General features: G+C 46.0%; 3 protein-coding genes across 3 annotated transcripts; all 3 read right to left on the bottom strand.

Moving 5' to 3' along the window:
* Nucleotides 1-1,966: 1,966 nt before the first annotated feature.
* Nucleotides 1,967-7,691, bottom strand: LOC144095831 (uncharacterized). Its single transcript, XM_077629363.1, has 3 exons — nt 7,417-7,691; nt 3,164-4,177; nt 1,967-2,107 (listed from the first exon to the last, which is right to left on the bottom strand). Exons 1-3 carry the CDS (start codon nt 7,444-7,446, stop codon nt 1,967-1,969), a joined length of 1,185 nt encoding a protein of 394 aa, XP_077485489.1. The 5' UTR covers nt 7,447-7,691.
* Nucleotides 7,692-10,911: 3,220 nt separating this feature from the next.
* Nucleotides 10,912-12,705, bottom strand: LOC144095684 (uncharacterized). The gene is made up of 4 exons (XM_077629358.1): nt 12,665-12,705; nt 11,432-11,606; nt 11,257-11,330; nt 10,912-11,175 (listed from the first exon to the last, which is right to left on the bottom strand). Exons 1-4 carry the CDS (start codon nt 12,665-12,667, stop codon nt 10,912-10,914), a joined length of 516 nt encoding a protein of 171 aa, XP_077485484.1. The 5' UTR covers nt 12,668-12,705.
* A 3,843-nt stretch (nt 12,706-16,548) lies between these two features.
* Nucleotides 16,549-18,665, bottom strand: LOC144132830 (uncharacterized). Its single transcript, XM_077665514.1, has 4 exons — nt 18,519-18,665; nt 17,025-17,149; nt 16,716-16,922; nt 16,549-16,651 (listed from the first exon to the last, which is right to left on the bottom strand). Exons 1-4 carry the CDS (start codon nt 18,663-18,665, stop codon nt 16,555-16,557), a joined length of 576 nt encoding a protein of 191 aa, XP_077521640.1. The 3' UTR covers nt 16,549-16,554.
* Between the last annotated feature and the right edge of the window lie 114 nt (nt 18,666-18,779).

Below are 18,779 nucleotides of genomic sequence, written 5' to 3'. Positions count from 1 at the left end.
AGCTTCTGGACGTGCACTGACATTGCACAGCACACGGGCGCCTTAGTGTTTTTCCTCCATAAAAACGCAGCCGCCGCGGTCGGGTTCGAACCCGGAAACGCCAAATCAGTAGTCGAGCGCCCTAACCACTGAGCCACCGAGGCGGGGAGCTCCACCCAAGCGGTTGCGGTTTAATGTTAATGAGCCGTTAAAAAAATAAATTCCCAGTTTTTTTTGCCAACACTAATCTCAATGCATCATAAACCACTCAGAAATGCATCATGAATTCAGCATGTATGGAAAAGAAATTAATGTGAATCTCAACAGGAAAAAAATACATCACGTCTTTATCCGAAGCTCGGTGGCCAATATTAATCACCAATGCATTAGAAACTCAACTCAGAAGTCGTCAGAAATACCCAATGAGTGTGACGGCTGAAATCATTGACATTTCGTCAGAAACTTGTCACAAATTTTTGTAAGGGTTCCAAGGCCTACCTTTAATCAAGTCGAACGGTAGTTTCCTAGAAGAAGAGAGCTGGCGCCTTGGCACACGCTGTCCCTTCCTGCTTTCATGGGGCAGCGGTTCGAATCCCTGCTCGACCATTTTTCTTTTGAGCGCAATTTCGTTTCTTCAGAGCCACTACGTAATGGCGGCAGAATGACGTGACGACCCTTTAGCCCTATAAGGAATTGTGTAGAGACGTCATCACTGCTGTGCTGTGTGATGGTTGTGGGTTGTTTGAGTTGAATGTTTTGAACGACGTCTGGAATTGGTTTTTGAACTATCTCTGCCGCCCCGCCGCGGTGGCTCAGTGGTTAGGGCGCTCGACTACTGATCCGGAGTTCCCGGGTTCGAACCCGACCGCGGCGGCTGCGTTTTTATGGAGGAAAAACGCTAAGGCGCCCGTGTGCTGTGCGATGTCAGCGCACGTTAAAGATCCCCAGGTGGTCGAAATTATTCCGGAGCCCTCCACTACGGCACCTCTCTCTTCCTTTCTTCTTTCACTCCCTCCTTCATCCCTTCCCTTACAGCGCGGTTCAGGTGTCCAACGATATATGAGACAGATACTGCGCCATTTCCTTTACCCCAAAACCAATTATTATTATTATTATTATTATCTCTGCCCGTTCCGCGTTGCAGCGCTCCCCGGTCCTTGCCCCTTCGCTGCCTCACTGCGGGCAAGGCCAATTTTAGAGATGTTTAGCATACCGGAGACGTCCAAGCGGAGAGGTACACCGGTTTTACGTACGCCTGTTGCGCACGCACAGAGGTCCTACCTGACTGCACTGTTGCCACTGCGCATGCGCAGCTGCCGTACGTAAATCGGCATAAGTCTCCGGTACGCTAACGCTCTCTTGTCACGTAGCGGGTTGGGCGCGGAGTAACCTGATTTGCCGGATGTCACTCTGCACTCTCCGCTTGCGCGCTGTTTTGGAATGGCGCGAGAAATGGCACAAATTAGTTGAGCCACAGCGGCAAGGATAATCGCGTTTGCGAAATTGTAAAATGTAATATGGCTATTACCAACGGTCGCCTACAAATCTCGTTGAAATCAGGCGCTTTTCGATAATAGTTATTGGTAATTAAGAATTTAGTTAATCACTTTATAAGTTAGCATAATTTTATTGGTTTCTGAGGTCCGCCAACAGTGGTATTACTACGCCGCAAAAAGCATCTCTTTACCTCAAAACCCTATTTTTAAAATTAGTGGTGGGCTTCCTTGAAACGTCTGGTAAGTTTTGTGGTTCGCCAAAGTGAAAATCGCACCAAAAGGAAAATCTTCATAATTTTACTTGCTGTCAAAGTCGCAGGACAATGGCGGGCGAAAAGATATAGGCCACTTGTCCGTGTTTAAAAGGGAAATGGCCATAGCACAGAAGAATACACAGGTATAAAAATCAGGCAAAGAGGTACAAGGAGAGTAGCGTACGCAGTGAAGTGTTCACGAACGTATCCTTCGAGCATGCAGCAGAGTTCAGACTGTCACTCGCTAAGAGAAACATTCCATAAGTTCAAATATTTCTCTATATCACTGAGGAGCTCAACCTCGAAGTCGTAGTGCTGGCCCTCGCTATAATGAGGTGGCTTATAGCGGCGGGCCTCGGACTTGTACAGGCGCTCCACCTGCAAAAGTTCGCTCCGAATAGCAGAAAGGGTTCCCACAAGTTTCTCATTGATGACATCGTCACTTAGGCTGGTATGGGAACGCAGAATCGTCTTCATTGAATTGCACGAAATTACACACCTAAGCGAATAGGCAGCTGCTCTGCTGAGCTTCGCGCCCAGAAGCAAGTCAGCCGCCAAGCAGGCCATCGTACGGTTCACGCGGAGCGATTGCTTTATGGTCGCGTCACACACTTCGAGACAATCTGGGCCGTGCAAAATGATCAATTCAGAGATGCTATGATTCTCGGCCAGGCCCGCTGCCAGGCGTTTCAGGAACACTTTCAGCTCGCCCAAGTCTCCTTGCACGACAGTCAGTTGCACGATACTTGAGTTGACGCGGAGTAAGTCTTCAAAAGCAATGGGCACGACATCGTCCGTCCCGCCGATCATCCAACCACTCCGGGTCAGAGACGAGACTGAGCGAGACTCTGCAAGACCCTGGAGCAAAACCAGTGATGTGTCCGGAGTTGAACGAAAGTCGAGCTTGACGTTCTCTAAAATCAAGCTGTCTCTGAACAGTTTGGCTAGAGCCTGGGTGCCTGTATCACACATAACTTCGTTACAGTCGATAGACAGTTCGGTCAAGGTGTCCTTGAGGCAAGGAAGAACCCCGAAGACGATGTCCGCTTCCGGGCCGTAGGCGCAACAGAATTTAAAATTTCGGAATCGAACGCCATTGTTTGTGATGGCTTTTCCTAGCAACCAAGCCTGACAGCCCATATAGCAGACTGAGACCCTGTCACACAATCTGTTGTCGCCCATAAACTGTAGCAGCTCTCGATACTCGCCTTCCCTTCCGCTTAGTTCCGCGAGGTCCAATAACTGTAGCGTCGAGTTACACCTTAGGCCCCCCAACAGTTCCATAGCACCATGGCAAGAGATCTGGCACCTATGAAAGTGAAGGTCCCGAAGACACTGGTTTCTCGCAATCTCATTCTTCAAGAGTTCCAGAGCGACATTCGTCATATTGGACACCGTGATTCGAAGCATCCGTAGAGCGCGTGCTTGCCCCACAATGGCTGCAAGTTCTTCCCAGATCCGGTCGTCGTCTATCGCCCAGGAAGTGTCTAAATCAAGCTCGAGGCTCTCCAGAGTCTCGCTAATGCTCACAGCACGCACAAGGCGATGCAGGGAGAAAGCCAGTGTGGAGCGGGAAACAATCGCAAGTTCAACCAGATCGATGTTTGTTACAAGAGCATCCAAGAACGGTTCCCAGTCACATTCCACACCTAAGCGAAGTTTCGTGATGTGAGCTTCGAGCAAGCGGGCAATACTTTTGCCGTCAGCCGTCCTTCGAAGAGCCGTCAATTCTAACTCGTCGAGTCCATCGTGACCATCGATGCTAGCGACAATCTCCTCCATCGAGGCTGCGTCTATGTAAAGGTCCACGAGAGCTAACTTCTTCAGACCTTTGTTGCGGGCCACGAGAGCTGCAAGGTGAGTTGCGTCCGCCACAGACAGGTTGAAACCCATCAGGACTAGTACGGTTAGTCGTTCCGCGTGTTCATGGAACACGCGGTGAATGGAGAAACTGTTTTCCTCGACATCCCGAAGCTCGACACTCTTAACTAATTCGCTTAGTAGCAGGAGGCTCCAAAACTTCTTGAGGGGGTGAGGCGCCATAATAGACGCATTCACGATGACGCTTCGAATGCACTGATGCTGGCGAAGTAACCACAAGAGAACAGTGGGGATCATAGCATCGTCAGTACCTTGGGGAACGTCGGTGCAGCTTATAGTTTGGCACAGAAGCGCGCTCTCCTGCATCTCGAACAATTCGACACCACGTTCGTTCAACATCCGGTTCAACATTCGCTGGTAGTTGAGTGCCCAGCACCGAGTGCGTTCGCCGTCGCCGTTACAAGGGGCCGTAAGCGGAGGGACGTCATCGTTGGTGCCGCGGAACAGCTCGTCGCCGCGTTGGAAGATCTTCAGTGCGCTCTCCGGGGAGTCGAACACGCTGGCGTCCGTTTCGTGGAGCAGTCGGCTGAACTCGATGGAAGCAGCGTTGATAGTTCGGCGTGGAACCTGAGGAGACAACATAAGAATCACAGCTTGTTTTCTCCATTGTTCCTCGCGTTCGCGAAGGTATCGTAAAACTGAAATTTGTGGCTGTTGGTACCCATACGGCGCGTTTCAGGAGTCCAACGATATATGAGACAGATACTGCACCATTTCCTTCCCCCAAAACCAATTATTATTATTATTATTATTATTATTATTATTATTATTATTATTATTATTATTATTATTATTATTATTATTATTATTATTATTATTATTATTATTATGTTGGCAAGTGTGCGTGGCGAGCACTTAGTGAAGAGAACGTTGTGCGAAGGGGAAGCTACATTCATAGGCGCTGCACGTTCACTATGAGAAGTTGGTGTTAAGATCGTGATAAAGGATGATAAGCACACACTGAGTAACGTGCAAAGACGCTGCAGATGTGTAATTAGGTCCCGCGTTTTCAGAAAAAAAAGTACCCTGATTTGCTTAGCCTAGCTTGGATTCAAGGATGTCAGTACGAAATGTCTGGATTGCGTAGGTTGCGTTACTACTTTCATTTATCATTAGGCTCAGTAGTGCAACATCACGCACTAACAATTATGAGCCTTAAAATGTGGTAGTTAATATTTGTCCAAGCACACATCAAGCTAAAGTTTCAGTCAAGGCTTCGACAACGCTATGCCCAATCACCTTGTGTGGTTGAAACTTGCAGCAGAGCGCTAAAAAAGAAAAATTCATGGATGTGTCCGCAAAACTATCACTCCGCCACCGTAATACAACAGTAACATTCCTTTAAGATAGGTTGTCAATAATACCTCGGCATCTACATCAGTACACACTTGAACTGGTCTCTCTCACTCCAAATTGCGACACTATAACGGGACATTCTTAATAAGAGTCCAACTACTTAAATCTAGAAAGCTCAAAATAACTTATTCGTGTGTAATGGAATAGACCGGCGTCAGTCCATGGGGCCCAGAAACGAGGCAGACGAAGACGAGCTAGTAGCCCGAGTGACGTCTGGTTGGTACCGGTACCGCCGTTCTACCAACCAACCCACGGAATAAAATCCACTTTACAACTAGTGGAGATTCTGGGCTTTCCTCCATTCTGCACTAGAGCTCCGAAGCGACAACCTATAAGTAGGGTCGCCCACTGCGGTGAGTATATATATGTCCCGAACTGAGATGACTTAACGTCATGAAAGCATCGAATTGCGTTGCGAATTCATCGCGATAGATAGGATCTGCTGAGTCACGGACGACTCCGGACACACAGCCGGAAAAACCGGACATGCCCAAGACCGCAGTGATACTCAAGTTGACGCTTCTGACAAAGCATCGCTTACAGCAGTGTTGAACTTGACGCTGGTTAGAGCGTATAAGCTTTGAGTCAAACTCTTCACTTTGCAGTGAAACACGAACCACCTTTGCAGGCTGAGTGTTCGAAACTGGGTTTGCACCCGACGTCCCGTCTGTTCTCCGTCAGGTAGTTACACTCAGTGACCGAACGCTCCGCGAGTTCTACGTTGAACTATTAATAACTGGACGCCCCACTCCAGTTGTAGCCAACACAGTGCTGTGGCCGTGTGTGATTTAATTCCTCCAACATGAACTAATGACGCGCACTACCTGTACACATTTCTTATTGTGTAAATAGTTTGTGTATACTACTTCTCCCCCATCCTCTCTTCCTGTCCCCTCACCTCTTTCATTTCATTTCTCTATTATGACTGCTATTCTTTATTTCCGCTGCCCCAGCTCAGGTGCTTCAATCGATGGCAGATGCCGGGCTAGAAAAAATCTTCTCCTTCCTTTTTACTATTATTTTAATGAAAAAAACCACTACCACCACCACCCAAAAGGGCGCAGCGGGGTTTGTAGAGCCTCCTCCAAGCACACATCCCTGAAGAAACCGGTCGCCGCGCCGGTGGTGGCTTGTACCCATTTTTACCGGTGGGTGGCCGGCGGTGGGTTTCGAACCAACCACCTTCCGCAGCCGAAGCGGAGGCACAGACCACTAGGTCACGACTGCGACTGAAAGCATCACCGGTGGTTCTGTTGATACCCATGTTGTTCTTTGCCAGCAACCACTCCCGACCGCCCGACCGGTATTAACTACCTGTCATGGTGGGCAGGTGGTGACGTCACAAGGTCACGTGACCTAGGTAGAAGGTGGGCCATCTGCTTTTGCGCTCTAAATCCGATGCTGGATTTTCTGTAGAACGGGAACTACATTGATATCGCAGAAATAAATAAATAAATAACCGCTTTCCGAAGTATCGCCCTTCAGGGATCTCGGCCGCCCAACGCAGAGGAAACCCTTGCGAGTGCGAGCACTTAATACTTCTGCCGCTGTGCCACTGCTCCGCCGCGCTGTTGCGTCACGGTATGTGGGCCCAGTGTCATCCAGCGCTATTTTCAGCAGGTTATCTTTATAGCAAGCATAACCGCTCAAGCAACGGAGGACGGCGGGAGGATAGAGTAGCCCATTGGCCTAAAGCTGCCAATCCGCTGTCAGCGTATTCAAAGCGTGTGCGCAGTATAATCCGCTTCAACGACACGAGTGAAGCTAGAACTGCTATAGAACTGGATAACCACGAAGAAAATATCGCGCAACGCAGCCACTAACCTCTTTCTCATGTGTTCCTTCGTGGCAAGAGCGCACATTTCGGATACTGGGAACTTCATCTTCCTTTGAGTTAAGCGCACACAGCAAAGGAAGCAACGTTGTACACTGGCACTGGTGTGTATGTGCCGTCCTTTGTGTTGTGTGAATACCTTCTGCGCGCTTCACTCAAAGAAAAATGCAGAAAAGGAACACTTGGCCCATGAAGCAATATCGATGTGCACCCTGAGAGCATAAAATGCTGCATTGCATAGTAGCTCGCAAGACGAGATTTTGACGCTCAAGCGCTGGCTCCAGTCGCATAATGATTGGAGCGGCATGGGAAAATTATTGCCTTTTTCTGCGCCAGAGCTACACCTGTGCCTTTTACACGGTGCCTGCAGCTGCGGCGCCGTAGTAAAGATGTATTAGTTTCAACCACCTGCTGTTTTGCACTGAGCGACGCTGCAGATTAATTCATGCTCCAAAGCTTTCGGTGGCGCTGAAGTATACATTACACCTGCTACTGTTTCGAAGAACTAGTGTAAGAACACATAGTGAAGGCACCCAAAAAAGCGAAAATCCTACCATATCAAACGACAAAAATGTTCGACACGCTGTTGGTGGCTAGGGAAAAAAACTTCACTCACTTGGGGCGGCGGTACAATTGGTTCCGGCATGGTAGTCTGGAAATCTGCGGCCGCTCGGCTGAGCCAAAGGCGGCGCAGACAAGATAGCAGCAGAAGCGCTATTTTCGATGTGCGTGCAAAGACAAGCAGGAGGAGCTTTGGCTCCTCAGTGTCCCGTACTACTGCCAGCCGACAACTATCGTGGTGCTAACTGACATCATTCGAAGACAGCATGGAATGATGGTATTGACGGGTACGACGTCACAGCGCTAACAGACTGGACGAGAGAGGCGAAGGCAAACACATGCAAAGTCCGGCCTGTCTGTTAGCGCTGTGACGTGAAATCCGTCAAGACGAATTTATCAGCCGGACCCAGCTGTCTTCCGCAAACACGGTGTAGGCTTATTTTAACTACACACCCAAAAATGAATGGGCCACCACCATGTTCTTCGCCACCCGTGGTCAACAGTTTAACGCTTCCGTTTCGAAGACTACCCCAGGAAACGATCTCAGATACGCCTACCGCCGAGGCCGCCAACAATGACCCCAGGACAGCCCCGGCAACTTCGCCGCGCCAACATCGCTCTGCAGCGGCACAGATAACGCGGCGCAATCTATCGCTCTGCTTGACGGCGACGCAAGCATGACGGATGAAGATTCCAGCCAAGTGACTGCGGCGATACCTGTGTCCAATCTCCTCTCTGTTCTTTGCACGGAAAACATGCCTGGAACTAACCCTTGTCAGGTAGGATCTTGTACTTCTAGGTTTTCGAAATTTGCCAACCAACCTATGATGGGGTTAGGCACTTCCCAGATCGCTCAAGAAAACGCTGGCTTTGAAGAACAAACGACACGGCTTAAAACTTTGCCGCTCGTAGACAGCTATAAATGCTCGCTACGCGGGTGCTCATTTTCGATCGCGGGGCTCTGCCTCGGCGCCCACGGTCACCACATTAGGCAGAATCAATCACTGTGCTGATAACGACCTTTCTGAGGAGGATTATTGGCAGCCTGTTAAACGAAAGAACAAAGCTACGGCTGCCGATCCAGTCAGTGTTAAATGCGCTGTGATATTTAAGCTAACTTCTCCTGGACAACTTCGCACACTGGCTGCACGGAGCCATTGCCGATGAGCTTCAAAAGATTCATTTTCCCTCAGGCCTTCAAGTACGGCCTCTTCAAAGAAGCAATCAGTTTGCAGTCGACATATCGCATACGCATGACAGGGATCATAGCTTCTTGGTCTACAGTGTCTCTTAATTTCTGGAAAGGCGCCTTCTATGCAGGTTTATGAAACCATTCGCCTCGGCCAGATCCGCGGTGCCATATACCGTGCCACCGGGTTAACAAGCCAACAGCTTAGGGCCAACCTCACGTGCTGCTAATGCAATATGAGTAACTCCTGGCCCATGGGCAAGAACAGAGCAGCCGTCATCGCGTTTCAGAGCTCCAGACTTCCCCGCAAAATTAATCTATAGAGCATATATACTCCTACCGGTAGCGCCTTATCACCCGAAATCTGTAATTTGTGAGACCGGTCACAAAATCGGGCACAGGACAAATCCGCGTCCACTAGTCGACCAACGTCGATGCTCGTTCCGCGGTCGCCGCGCAAGTGGCAACCTCGAGGTCTGTCCGACAGGAACACTATGCCGAAGTTGCAAAGGTCACCACATAGCCACAGATCCGAAGTGCCCTGCTCGGCGACAGGCTACCAAAACCCTGAGGAACAGCACTTCCCGCTGTATCCGAGTGTCACGACGAAAGGAGCGCAAGCAACAAGCCGAGCTTCTACGTGGCAACCAAACGTTGTTGTTGACTGGGCACAATTGAGAGCCCTGCCAGCACACGGCAACCAGCCTCAGAGCCATTTGTGCTTGTCAGTGAGGACTTCCCCCAAATACAAAGTCAGCCGTTACCAAAAACACGAGGCAGAGAACATAAAACTAAAAGACAAGGCGCACAAAAGCGCTCCACACAATCTGAGGGCATTAGTCTCAGGGATGCCGTTCTTTCATCCCTAACAACTTTCGAGCAGCCCGCGACGGCACCAAAGCAAGAATGCATACATCGGGCTTATGCTCCTACTCTCCGTTCTACATAACACGACGCAGAAACGCATCTTGCGAATGAGCTCAAGCGCACAGTGCACCTAGATGAAGACCAGCTCAAGCACATTATCGAACTGGTCACTGCCGAGGTGATCAAGCGTATGCTTCCACTCCAAGGAATGCCACAGGCTCCTCTGATTCAAGAGCCCGGAATCGGGCACATATCATCTTCACTTTCGCGCTCCTTCAAATTTAATAATGGCGGGTATTAGCACGAAATTTCATGATATTTTTGCTTCGGACTCTCCTATATGGTTCTCTCAGTGGGACTGCCGCGAAATCCGTCGCAAACAAGAACTTCAGAGGAGACTGTCCATTACGCCGACGCCTCCTCTAGCTATCCTACTTCAAGAGACTGACACTAATAGGCCCTATCTAATAGGGTACAAATCTTACTGCACCAATTCCATAGAGCACTGACGTCCCGGGCCAGGATCGCGATCTACGGATCCAGTAGCCAATGGACAGGCATGCGTTCTTGTTCCCTCGCGCGCTGCCAACACCAAGCTTAATACTTCCGCGTGGTGCACGCAGACGCAGGAGGTGGAGAGAGTGCGCCTTACCATAGATGGTGACAAGGAAGCCTTAATTGATTTTTTCGGTTTTCTGCCAGACCGTTCGGAACTTCGACATATCGAGTGGATCTATCTTTTTGGAACACTTCTCAAGGATATATCCCCAGGATCGCGTTACTGTTGACGGAGAATTTAACGCCATGCATAGCAGCTGGGGATATCATCGCTTAGATGCTACACTCTAAAAAAAAAAGGTAGTAGCAGTTACTAACTTTTAGGGTAGTAACTGCTTGTCACATATGTTACTACCTAGGTAGTACCTGTAGGTAGTAACTGCAAGGTAGTGGTTGTTACTACCTCCAGAGAGGTAGTAACAGGAACTACCCTATGTAACAGTTACTACCCTTGGGGTAGCAAGTATAGCTACCTTTAATGTAGTAACCACAACTACCTATAGTGGCATTTACTACCTCTGGAGGTAGTAACAGGTACTACCTTAAGTAACAGGTACTACCCTTGGAGTAGTAAGTAGAGCTACCTTTAATGTAGTAACGGCAACTACCCATAGTGGCATTTACTACCTCTGGAGGTAGTAAGTAGAGCTACCTTTAATGTAGTAACGGCAACTACCTATAGTGGCATTTACTACCTCTGGAGGTAGTATCGGGAACTAATTTTAGGAATACTTACTATACCCTGGATAGTAGTGATCGCAACCACCTTTTGCAAGCAGTTCTGCTTTGTTGTTGATGAGGCAACCACCAGCCTGAATGTTGGCTAACAAAAGTTACAAGCAATATGAAGCAGTGGGCTTATATGGCTGCTCCAAAAAGAACCAGACAAACAAATTGTCTTGAAACGATGCAATGTTTATTTCTTGCTGGAATGGCTTAATTGGCTTTTTCCAGCAAAGCAATCGCCCGCAGCGTGACTGGCTTCAGGGGCTTTGATTTTAGGCCACAGAAATGCTCTAAAACAGCAAAGGTGTTCTTGTTTTTTTTGGAGTATTCGATGTTCATGACCCAATATATTTCCATGACTGTGGCGAATCCACTTATCACATCTATTGCTTCCACTTTCATGTTTTCGAATGTTGCACATACATTTGTTGCAGTATGCGGCTTGTCATTCATGACAATGCAAGGGTAGCTGTCCTGTAATCAAATGGAATTTATAGAAAACAAGGCACTTTCAAGCAAGCCAAAAACCAAACAGGAAATCAAGTAAAATCTTACCGGTCCTCTTAGGTAGAATGCCTCCTCTTTCACCAAGTGTGGTAGGAGTTGAAGTACGCCAACAGCAAAGCAATCTGTGCGCAAGGAAAAGGAAATTCGTAGAAGCGGACAATTACAGAAACAAGAAAATAAAATGCATGAAATTAGAATGAATAAACAATTTCTCAAAACGTACATTTCTTTGCGTCACCTTCACTGTCAGCAATTGCCTTTTGTACCTCGCTGAAAATTTTTTGTGCTGTGCGTGATGTTTTAAGGATGCTGAACAATCTTTGTCCATGACCATTTATGAAGCCAAGTAACTTTCGTTCGAAGTCAACCTTGCAGATTTCCATGAACTCCTGGTGAATCTGAAAATTATGAATGAAAACGTAGCCACAAGTAAACAGTACAGTCTCAACGGATTGACAATTCAAAGCAAGCAGAGAGAGAACCTAATCAAATAAAACCCGGTGCTACAAAATTCAACACTGGGATATTTAGTCACTGTAATAATACATCACCATCACAACACTAACACAGCATTATAATCATCAAACTATGCCCACTGCAGAATAAAGGAGTCTCCCACTGACTGTGTGACCATTGTCCTTTGCCAACAGTGGACACCCGATAACCAAACACAGTAACACCTCGTTAATTTAGATTTCACGAGATTGGAGGAAATGCCCATCATAATTATGTATCAGAATTAATGGCAGGGAGAATCAATGAAAATTGTAATGCAGTGTCTCCATCAACATGCTTTTATGTAATGAAAAACTCTATAAACACCGATTGCTTTGTGTGACAAATTTCAGTGAAATAACCATGCAGTGCCTGTGATTTTTTGCTTCTGCCCCCAGTGTGTACGATACGTGCTCTTTAAGTGTGTGAAAACAGGCGTGGGGGAAGTGTCGTAGCAAGATGACCATTAAAGTTCATATGACAATGCATTTCCACTGCTCCACCATTCAGCAGAACTGCTAAATATGGTGACTGGTTTATGAGAGTTTAATGTCCAGAAGCAACTCGGGTATAAGGGGCGCGCCATAGTGGAAGGCTCTGGATAATTTCAACCAACTGGGATTCGTTAACATGCACAGACAACACGCAGTACACATGCGTCTTGTTTCGCCTCCCCTGATATGCAAGACACCTGTGTACAGTGCACTGTACACTCCCCCTCCCTGCTCATTTTGTTTTGTTTTCAAAAATGCAACCTTCTACAATTTATCTCCACATCCTGGTTAGTGCAAGCACTGCTTATGTTTCAACTGAATCTAATGCTTTCTCAATTTATTTAGCCTCTTACAGCAGCTGGTTGTATTTTTCATGTCTCTGAAACCTGAAGGATGGAATGAGTATTACTGCTTGTTGAAAACCTTTTCAGTAAACCAGCCTGATGCTCAACTTTTTTGAAGCTTACCATTTCCCGAAGTGTCAGGGCTGGATACTTGTCCAGCAATTCCTCCGTTAATGGACTGTTTATTTTTATCCATTTTCTCCTTGAGGAGAGAGTTGTCTGCATGGAAACTTTCAATTTTTGTATATCTGGATTGCACCGCTTCATTTCCTTTGCCATGAAGTCTACATGAGCAGCTACGACTCCATCAACTTCTTCTACTGTAGTTTCCAAGGTGTCTCTTGGCTTGCAACGAAAATATTGAAAACATAAATACGGTTGAGCACAATATCAGGAGTAAGGCCTAGCATAATTTAGTTAACACAGACCTGCTCTTCTAAAATCCTGATTATGATCTATGACCTCGGCAAAACTTTACAACTGGATATCAGTCTGTCTTGTCAGCACTGAGCAGCTTTTGTATTGAGCTTTATGAAGTGCTCTTTCTTTAGTCAAAGCCTAATTCTCTAGAGTACCTCCAATGCATGCCTTTGTAGCTATTGTAATTAACTGCCTAGTCCACAGTTTCCGACCTTGATAGCTTTGGGGAACCGCCCAGAGTTTTTGAAAGGTGCTGCAAGACCTTGTGTTTTTGTTTCTGTCTTATTTTGCTTGATGTGTGCAAAGTACAGAACCATGCATATGCAGGTCCCTTCAAGAAATCCAGAAATAGATCGATGACTGTTGAATATCAGCAGTTACATTGCTGCAGTATGATTTGTGCCAAAAAAGTGATTACCTACAGATCACTGAGCAACCACTGGGCTCGATAGAACTAATTTTGAGAAACTATTTGCTACATTTGAATGGTGCAAAGGAACACACACAGGAAGACAATGGAACAGGAAGAGCATCCCCTTGTTTTCCTGTCGTTGTCCCTTTGTGCCATTTAAATATAGTATGAACAAGCTAGCCCAACAGCAAGTACTTCTTAAATAGACTCCAGTGCAAAGGCTGATGGGGCCCTTATATAAATGAAGGGTCCTCCTTCAAAGAACGCTAACGGGGAATACTAAGTTAAGCTATACAGATAAGCTAGCGTTACCTTATAGAAAGTGTTATTTTTACCACACACACAAATATATTTTATAACCCACAATATTGTGCAAAAGCAAAGCACCCTTGGTGCCACTACTAAGAAAGACCAGCTGCCATGGGTGATGTCAGTACAAGCTTTCTTAAGGAATGCTATATCGCTCTCTTGAAGTGCGATCACCATCAAAATAAGAGGAAAGCAGCATAGCGGGCATAGGCAAGAATATGAAGAGTCCTGTACTTGGCTAGATGCGAACACGAGCACTGAATTGTTCACCTTGCATTCTGTGCACTCAGGCTGCATGTAAGTGTTGCAAGCTCGCAACAGCATTCACGCTCTGTTCGATTTGCTGGGTGCTAGGTGGCCAGTGAAGCGGTTTCCCACTTAAGGTAGCGCATTATATACAGCTGCAACGTGGTGAATCTTGACAAAAAATTCAATATGCGCATGCCCAATACTGATCAAAAATGCAATTAACTATGATGGAAGAATGCGTTTTTTTTATCTGATGTTCCAGCATACCTCTAATCCACAAAGCTCATTTAAAAACTGAATGGTTCTGTTAACTCTATTTCATGTACATTTTTGCTAAAACAGACTCAGCACAGCCAATGGGACAGTTGCACTGCTAATGAATCCCTCCTATACAGGCTATGTAAGGAAGGTGGCATACCAGGCCCCACAAACCGGTGGCAAAATATATGTGGAACAGGCGAAACACCTACTAGCACGTCAAGTGACCACCTAGGTACACATTGCCAGGATTGTGGTGGTGTTTCAAGCCTAGCAAAGGTACTCCATGACATGGTTCACATGGCCACGAGTGTATAACCTCAGTAGTTGTAATAACAGTCATCGTTTGGCTCTTATTTTTTGCTATCTTCTGTGCAAGGTTTCAAATTAAGCATGAAACACCAACTTGCATCAAATGCAGCTATTTTACAGCTTTGACGTTATTGTACTTTAAGTCTAAGTCAGGTCTGCTCGTTATATTTTCTTTACTCATTTCATTTAGAGATGCATGCCCAACTAGTGGTCTGCACTGATTTGAAGCCCTCCAATTACTTTCATGGCTATGTTTTTTTTGTTTCGTTAGTAAAATAAGGTGGTAGAAATTTTTTCTTGTTATAAAAGATCTTTACGGGGGCCAATATTGTTACTTCATTACAAAGCCCAATTATTATAATTTTCTTGCCCACTTGTGTGCAATGATCACAGTAAATTTTAACATGCAACTCCCCTTCGCAAACTCAGCGCAACCGAATACTTTACTTTTCAGAGTGTTTTAAATACTAATGTTTAGCTGTAGTTTCACTTACCACGCGGCATTGCTTCTTCAGACCACTTTTGTCTTGGAAGTTCCCCTTCCTTCCAAACTTCTTCCTCGCCTCTTCAACATTAGGATCATTGTCCACGGATTTTCGGATATTGCCCATTTTGTACTTAAATGCAACCGTCCATGAATCCTGTAAAACAGTGCCACTGCATTATAAATTCAATCTGACCGAAATGGCCACCTAGCAGCCATCAGTCACAAATACAGATTTGCCTTGGAGAAAGGGATGCAAGAGGGCATAGGTTCCACATATGCCTGTGCAGTGGCCACTTGTGCTTACTGTAGGAAAAGTTAAAAGCAGCACTGCCTTGTTCTAGCCAAAGCAGATATGCATGAGCAATCCGAACGCACCTGCTGCCCAGTGCATTATTAGCACTGTACTTAATGCCTGACTCAAGGATGTTTGTGAACAATACGCAGTGCTCTTGATTGATGCTTGTGCATGACGGCCCTCAAGCACGCCTGTACGGGCACAAGAAAGTTTACTTCCGCACTTTTAAGAGGCTCTGAAAGGGGCTCTAATAAAGTTGAGATATGCCTGGAATGTTAAAGCACCCCACACCACGAATAATGTCCAGCAAGAATTTTTTTAATGCATTTCACGAAAGCTGTTACCTGTAGTCAAAATTTTAATTTCAGCATCTTCGCGCTTTTCCCTCTCCTCTCAGCCCTTTTTGCACGCTGGAAGGTAGGCGCTCCTCCGATTCCTTACCCAGAGCAACGTGGCTTATTGGCCGTGGCCATAGCTGCCCGACGTCTGAAAGAATCTAACCAATAACCATCTCCCAACTGCTATACGCAGGTGCAAGTGACAGAGTACGGTGCGGGCATGGAAAATTCGCTGGAAAGGGCTTACCAGCTTTCGTGCGTGATTGTGGATTCTCTGCTGCATGTAGAAGTGAATTATTTTGGTCAGGCTTTATTGCTAATAAAAACACAATGCAGTGGTTGGGTGAGTTTGTGTGCTGTCCTCGGGAGGTGTTTCAGAGCCCCTTTAACTATGGTAGTGCATTTCCCATCAATGGCCAAGAAAATTTTGTTCATGAATAAGTGCAGCAACCTGACACCTCACAATACACTTACACAGAACACTTTGGTATGCCAATTTGTCCATGAGCATGCACAGCAGTGACGTTGCACACGAGAACAAAACCATCCAAGATAAGGTTACCTCAAGAAAATGAGCCACCTGACAAGAAAGCAGCAAGGGAAATATATCTTGCTAGATAATCCATGAAATGCATGAAAAATATGTAGCAAAAGCAGAAAAAACAAATGCTGACATGACGAAGAAATGAACGCAAACCTGTGCATTGCATGCATTGTGCTCCGCCGGTCATTTTATCGCAAATGAATATTTCTCTCTGCTTTTCAGAAAAAAAAATTGTAATCTACGAACCACAAAGCATTTACTAATTTTTTTTTTGTTTGAGAAGATGGTTCACTTTAAAAATTTATAGTAGGCATCATTTTCCAAAGTGTTTTTGTGTGCCAATATTACCAATTCCTCATTTAGAGTGACTAGCAAGCAAGCATGGCGATTCATGTACTTACATAACCTGTCCCAATCGTATCCCTGAGGACAGGATACTTCAGAACAAGAGCCTTGGCCGCAGGCTCGTAGAATTTTCCAGGGTACCTGTGAGCACATTGCAGGCGTAGCATCAGAAATTGCGCACGCAACAATACTAGGCAATACTTACCAGTCAATTGTCAGCAAATGTGCCGTGATCCAAGACACTATACGGTTTTTCGTACGACTCGACACTTCTCCTAATGTTGTACCCTCAGTGTCTGCCTTGATATCCAGTGGAATAGGAGGCAGTTCATACAGCGGTTGCTGAACAGTGAACAGGCGCTTGTCTGGCTCACTACAACTGGGAGCCAACACCAATGGTCCATCATCAGTACTAAAAAAAAAAAGAAGACAGGGGACAGAATTTGGTGCAACATAAGTGCATTACTACAATGTACCACGTAATAGTTCTAGCATTTAAAGCTGGCCTACTCACCCAGTTTCGAGTGGCAAGTTTTGTTCATCACTGCTGCTACTGCCAACGAGGTTTATTTTATCTCCATCAGAAAATGTGTGCCCCTCTGGAACATCGACATATGTGTCGAAACGTGAGTTGTAGACCTACAACAAAAATTACCTTGTGAATCAGAAGCCACAAACACATGAAAGTGAAGACAACTAATTACACAAATTATTTCACTGCGGGCACGCTGAAACCTTTTAGTTTACCATCTGTTTGGAAGACTGTCCTGGGCATAAAATGAATTATCTTTTGTAACACAGGCAAAACCCATGTTAACAGAACTTTTCCAGAAGTAACACTAACGAGTGAAAGGCTGCAGATGCCCAAATTCTGAAGGTTGAACAATGCCTGACCCCAGATGAGCATCATATATACTGCAGTTAACAGCATGACAGACATCGTTGTTGCAGGCTCATCTTTTGCTCACAACTAAGATACATGCTCTAATAATTGGGTAATTCTAGGCAAAACGTCTCAGATGCTGTGCTCTACAATATCTGATTTGTTCAAAAGAATTCATGGAAACTCATCCGAATGTGCATAATTGAAGACGAAATTATTTTTGCCAAAAAAATTTATTTGTAGGTGAGCGCAGAAAGATAAGAAACCAGACACTGCTCAATAGTTAACAAACAGTCCAAATTTTTAGTAGTCACTCCAGAAATTTTTAAGCGACATTTGCAGATTCCGGCTTTTTATCAGATTCGGAGCATTTATGCCATACAAAACTGTATGTTCCGAATCTTATTGAAAGCCAGAATCTGTGCAAATGTCATTTAAAAATTACTGCAGTGGTTTATAAAAATCTGGATTTTTAATAATTATTGAGCAGGGCCTGGCTTCTCACCTTTTCGAATGTTGAAACTGCGCTCAATAAATTTTTTTGACAAAAATAATGTAAGCTTTGCTTGCGCACACTGGAATTAGTTTCTATGGATTTTTCCGAACAAATAGGAGATGGTCGAGCGCAACATCTGGGACGTTTGGCGTGGAATGACCCAAATACATTTGGCGCCTGTGTCTCAAGGTTAGAAAGCAAATTTTCGACACAGCCTAAAGCCTGTTTCACATGCGAGCGAAAATGCTAGCCAATCCTGCCGCCGCGGCGGAAAAACCTGTTGCGAGTCGTCGAGGCGAAGAGCGGCGAGGTTCCAACAAGTTGTAAATTTTCGCTGCGACGCGCCGCTCAGTCGCCTGCATGTGAACCAGTCACGATATTATGTTGCCCTTGCGCGCATAACCAACTACGACCGCGACCGCGTGCGCGCGAGGAAGAGCCCCGAAAGCACCGAGCGATTAAAATAGCAGCAATATTTGATGGGAATAACGCGCTACACAAGAAAAAAGACAACTGAAACGTGTCCGCTTCTGTGTGTAGCGCGTTATCCCAATCAAATGTACAACCAACTAGCCCACATTGCTGCCTTGTTAGCAGCAATATATCGTATGAAAATAAAATGCACGCACCTCTATTCGGTCGCACTGCAACGAAGCCCATGAATCTGCTAGCATGGCAGCATTGATTACATCTGACTTCTTGCGGTCTCCACCGACGAAGAGAACCTGTTTTCTGCCTTCCCAGGTCACAAGGCATTCAATGGGCGCCGATGACATTGCGTATCGCAGGTTAAAGGACAGTAGGCAGTTCGAAATGACGGATGAGGTAAACAGTGGTACTCAACAGCAAAAACGAGTCAAAGCACACAGCAAAGCCTTTTTACCATCGCA

This window comes from Amblyomma americanum, chromosome 1 (assembly GCF_052857255.1).
Source record: "Amblyomma americanum isolate KBUSLIRL-KWMA chromosome 1, ASM5285725v1, whole genome shotgun sequence".
Taxonomy (NCBI): domain Eukaryota; kingdom Metazoa; phylum Arthropoda; class Arachnida; order Ixodida; family Ixodidae; genus Amblyomma; species Amblyomma americanum.
Note: the sequence above shows the minus strand (reverse complement) of the source record. Positions and strands in the feature narration are given on the sequence as shown.